Genomic DNA, 5,516 nt, shown 5'->3' with positions numbered 1-5,516 from the left:
TGGTTTTGCTTTAAGATAACTATTGAGATTTGGCTTTTGCCTAGATCAGAAGACCGGCAGAAAACAATGCAACAGCTGAGATGTCGATCCGCGCGACCCTAGACTGTTAGTGCGGGCGCTCTCTGTCTGATCCTCTCCTTTTGTCGCTCTTTCTGAATGTGCTCTTTTGATGATAATACTGAACATTTAATGTCGCCCGTGCTTTCATTCATAAGCGGGCAATGCTTGCGAACGGGCGACAACGCGATACGGGATAAAGATACCTTGATAAAGAAATTGTACTCGTATGTACAAGAAGCTGCAGCAGCAAAGGCTTACGAAAGTTTTTAAGTGCCGTGGCAGAAGAGAAAATCTAAAATCCAAAGTGACCAATATTTTAAACTAAAAACTAAACTCTATATATGATTTGAAAAAGAAAAAACAGCCAATATGAAGGAGTTTAGCAAAATGTTTGCGCGACGATATAGTTCAGTATCAAGAGACGTAGAGGCCAGCAATCATCGGCAGTCAGCAGTGGCCCCTGGATCTGGGTTGAGCACAGACGCAGATCCTGCGGTGGCTTGTGCCGCTCAGGCAGCACTGCAACGCATCCAGCGCCGCAAAAGTCTCAAGGCAAATCGTTCAATGAATCCGATAGACATACTAAGCAGCTTTTTCAACGAGCCAATCCAAGGCAAACGGAATCGAGTTCCTACCCGTGAGTTTTTATGAATCAAGAGAACCATGCTTTCTCGATTAAATTTACACATTTTCGTTAAATCGTTCGCATTGGGGGGACAACAAAAACCTGATAAAGAGTCATTAAAGTTGTTTAGCATAGCACTCTATGCTTGTTTTTGCCTTGATTGTTAAATATCAAAGCGAATAAAATTAAAAGCAATGTCGACAATGGAATAGTTTGGACTTCCGATTTCGCTGACTATCTTGTCAAACCACAAAATATCGTGAACAAATTACATATATCAATTACTTACGGATTCCGTTCGACCCTGAACTTGACCATAAAGCAAACCCAAACAACCAGAAACTGAAACATTTAAAACATGTTACTTTCCTTATATGAGTAGTGAGACAAATACGATTGCTTGACTTACTGTTGCATAGTATGCTGAAGAGGGCGACAATGATCGAAGGTGACCTTAAATTGCGCTGACGACCTTGCTTATATAAGCAAATCGAAAGTTTTTGTGATAAAATTTAAGGGGATATTGAATCGATAACCATACAGGTTATTAAATAGTATATTATTACTTATTTATAACTTATACTTACATTCAATCCAACAATTTTGAAGTGTTTTTCACTTGGCTACGATTTTTTTTAGAATACAAATTTAATTTTAATTATATTATATTATATATGTATATATAAATATTGGACGCAGTTCCTAAAAAATTGTATGTAAAAATGTTTGGCATTTATTTTTTTACATCACATTATATTGTAAGAATCATTAAAAAAGATCAACCAAATATAATGAAAACTGGATTTAAGGGATACTTTAATTCGTCTAGTATTACGATGCCCTATTTTTAATTGATTTTCTTAAGCACTTGGATGTGAACAAGTTTTTTTTTAATTATTTAATAACAATTTGACCTGTAATTACCTGTAATTAATTTTCAAGTTTTTGTATATATATAATGTAAAATCTTCACACTTTTAAAGGTACATATGCAATGGGGTAAAAAACGCACCTTCAGTATACAACAGTTTTAATATCCACCTAGTTTTAACGACTGTTTTGCGTGACTTTTTGATTCGCATTCACACAATCGATATACCCGCTAATCGTAGAGTAAATACCAGATTCGTTGAGAAGTATGTAACAGGCAGAGGGAAGCGTTGCCGACCATACTAGCCGAGTGTATCTTCCCATGCCCGTCCGTATAAACGTCCAGATCCCAGGAACTATAAAAGCTAGAAATTATATATTTAGAGAGATTAGATACGCAGATTCTAGAGACGAAGACGCAGCGCAATCTTGTGGTAATGGTCCGCTTCACACCTTCTACTGGATTGCCGATATGAGGACATAGGTCTGTCTATTTTCCTTTTACTTGCGAATTTAGATGAAAAGCAACGAGAAATGCGTACGTTTGCTAAGCATGGTCCGGTATTCGTAATTTTTTTTTATTTCGATTTAGTCAAAAGTTTTTGATTTCGTTTTTTAGCAAACTTTTTACTATCGGAATGTTTCGTAAATAGTAAGAAGCTGTGTAAGCTTCAGAGCGGCCACCTTATTCACAGTTTTAATTCCGGTGTTCGCAATTACTTTTTTACCGCACTTTGACCATTTAAGTAATTAAATTCAATAGTATTATTTACGAACAACACCTTTGGCCCTCATTTAGCTTAATTAATGAATTCTTTTATATCTTATAAGTATTTTCACCTGTTTAGTTTTACCAACAGTACGGCAGCCTTCGCAATAACTTTTGGCGACGTACTTATCGACCCCTTGCCAAATCGAAAATTTTTGTTGCCGACGGCATAATTTTGTATGTCAAATCTGAGGTGGGTTCAGAAATAATATCATGGAATAAACATCAATAGACCACTGGGTACACTATTTTTTTCCTTAGTAAATTAAGTCTGATTTAATCTAAAAAAAAGGAATTTTCTTTTCATTTCGGCCAGACAAAAGTGCCCGTTTTACAAATCAAATAATTCTTACGAATTCGAGAACCGGAACACCGATTTTTCGAGATCAAAATCGAAATCGTAACATTCTTACGAATTTGATTGCCGTACAATGTCCGTTTATTTTGTTCTAAAGTATTACTGATACTCTCCAAATAGTAATAACAATTTACATTATTTATAATTTTTAGAAGTCTTTCCTGCTTCAATGTGTCTTGACAAATAAAATGAAATACAAAAATGGTTAAAAACATTGGCGGCACGATCGTCGAACATTTTTTGAAACAAATATAATATCTGCTTAAAAATATAAAATAAGAAAAAGCGAATATGCTATAGTCGAGTTCCCCGACTATCAAATACCAGTTAACTCAGCTATTGAGAATGCGAACGCGAAATTGCATAATTTTTCAGGTTATTCCCCAATATACGAGATAGATTATAATATCTATCGAGATATTGAGGAATAAAGTGAAGAAAAAATTTAAAATTGTTCAAAAGTTGGGCGTGACCATTTCGTAGGTGTAAGAAGGGGCGTGGCCACAGTGTATTTGGTACATATACCCATAGAAATGGGCAAGACAACTATGAAAAGAAGGTAAATCAAAACACTTTTCAAAAGTGTGGGCGTGGCATGTTCGTTCGTTAGAGTGGACATGAAAAAACGTTGTATTGCAATTCAATAGGAACTTAAAAGACTAACACAAAAATGAAAAAATATCAAAACATTTTCCTAAACTGTGAGTGCGGCAGTTTTGGGCGGTTTGTGGGCGTTAGATTCCGCAACATGGGAACGCTGCGTCTATGTCTCTGGAAGCTGCGTGCCTATTCTCAACCCTCAACCTCTCTTTTACAGATCCTGAGATCTCGACGTTCATACGGACGGACAGACAGACCGACATGGCCAGATCCACTCGGATCAGGATCTATAGATCAAGAAAATATATATATACTTTATATGGTCAGAAACGCTTCCTTCGACCTGTTACATACTTTTTAACAAATCTGGTATTCCCTTTTATTGTTTAAATTTAATTCAAATCATCGGATCATCGAATTGCAGAAAAAGTCTGCGCTCTGCGCAATATTAAAACCTGATATACGTGAATTTTCAAATCTCATATGTTAAGCCTGTCTGTATTGCTTCGCCGGGCAAGAATATGTGTGCTCACTAATTCAAAATGTATTTCAGTACAGTATCAGCTATTAATATAAGATAAGTATTAAAAAGAAACGCATTTTCAAATTAGAATAAACCTTGTTTTTATATATTTTAATATATTCTAATGAAAAGCTCCCAAAGATTGTCCTTTATAGATCGCTGCGTTTCAACTCAGTTCGCTTAATTCTCCTTATTTTCACTTTATTTTATGGGACTACATTTTTTCTTTAAATGTAACAACCGGATTTTGTATAGCTGTATCGTTTATAATATGCTTTTAAATATATTCAACATGTAGAGTAAATATAGTCGAAGCGAAATTGTTTGATAATTGTATATTGGTGCAAAACACGAAAGAAGTAGTTTGTAAGTTAGTTTTTGAACTGAACCTGATTAAAAAATTTCCGGTTTTGATTCATATTGCGAAAGAAGTATATATTATATATTATTGAAGTGTTTGTATGTATAACATGATATGACTTCGGCGTCATTTCATGTTGTGGTACGTATGTGATAACGCCAAACAGAAAAAAACTTGTTTTTGTAGTATAGTATAAAACCTTGTGAGTATTATCAATGAGATTTTAAGTCAATCTGTCCGTTTGTCTACCAGCCTGTCCGTCAGTACATATGAGCGCTGTGATCTCAGAAACTATAAAAACTTGAAAGTTGAGATTAGGGACGTTTATTGGTGATTCTGGGGACGTAGACGCAGCGCAGGTTTGCTTTAAAATATTGACACGCCCACAAACAGTATAAAACTTTCAAGGCATTTCATTTATTAATTTCTCTTCCCATTTCCTGTTGATATGCCAATATAATGTTGGCAACGCGCACACTTGTGTAAATTATTGGTTTATTGTGTTTATTCTTTGCCAATTTGTTTGCAATTCCTCCCCAGCACTAGCTGAGCCATGTATTTTTTTCAATTTTTCAATTTTCGGGTATAGCGTCAGCTCTTGCCCTTACTGTGGATGGAAATCCGACTTTGCTGTAATCGGCCGGTCACACCACCTGATATTACCATATCAAAGCTATCGCAAAAACTAAACGGTTACCAAGTATTTAAGAAATACAAACGCTTAGAAAGAGAAGCAAACAAAGTGTAATTATAAAAAATGTAATTAATGAATCAATCTAATGACATATACATAATTAATATACCCGTAAATTAAAAGAAACAATAAAAGCTGAAATGTTCGATTAAGCATGCAGACCTTGGATTCGCCTAAGCACTGATCAATCGTCCTCAACCCGTTAATTGTATAATTTATGTATGTTGTCAATTTCTTTTGATATCCTTACAAGTTGATGTTAGGCCCACAAACCGGCCCAAACGGCCACGCTAGCGCGTTTAAAAAATGTTTTGATTTTTTTAAAATATAATTGATATGTAATATTGCATTTCCTCACCTGGTCATAAAAATTGTCCCTTTTAACAAGAATTCCGAAAAGTTACAAAAATTCTATTGTAAAGTCGGTCGTATATTTGGGTGTAACTTGAAAAAATCGGTCAATTATATCATTAAGCTGGCTTATTCGGTATACCCAATTTTATCTTTTTTATATATAAATACTTTGGGCAAGTCGTAGCTAGCATCCTTTCCATTCTTAATATAAGCAATGTCTTGATAAGTAGTTTTGTTTCCAGACAAAACAAACAGTCAACCATTTTTTAATTTTTGTAAGTTCCAAACACATCTATGTGTAT

General features: G+C 34.8%; 1 protein-coding gene across 4 annotated transcripts in view; it reads left to right on the top strand.

The window, feature by feature from the left end:
* Positions 1-178: 178 nt before the first annotated feature.
* The window catches only part of LOC6739590 (scavenger receptor class B member 1), a 112,844-nt gene continuing 107,506 nt past the window's right edge, over positions 179-5,516 (top strand). For 2 of the 4 annotated variants that reach the window (XM_039293055.1, XR_005543874.1), the window contains exon 1: positions 179-697. In XM_039293055.1, coding sequence (XP_039148989.1) covers positions 430-697 — 268 coding nt within the window. In that variant the 5' untranslated portion in view covers positions 179-429. The remainder of the gene's footprint in view (positions 698-5,516) is intronic. The other 2 variants (XM_039293054.2, XM_039293049.2) reach the window with 2 other exon arrangements.

Source organism: Drosophila simulans, chromosome 2L (genome assembly GCF_016746395.2).
Source record: "Drosophila simulans strain w501 chromosome 2L, Prin_Dsim_3.1, whole genome shotgun sequence".
NCBI classification, from domain to species: domain Eukaryota; kingdom Metazoa; phylum Arthropoda; class Insecta; order Diptera; family Drosophilidae; genus Drosophila; species Drosophila simulans.
Note: the sequence above shows the minus strand (reverse complement) of the source record. Positions and strands in the feature narration are given on the sequence as shown.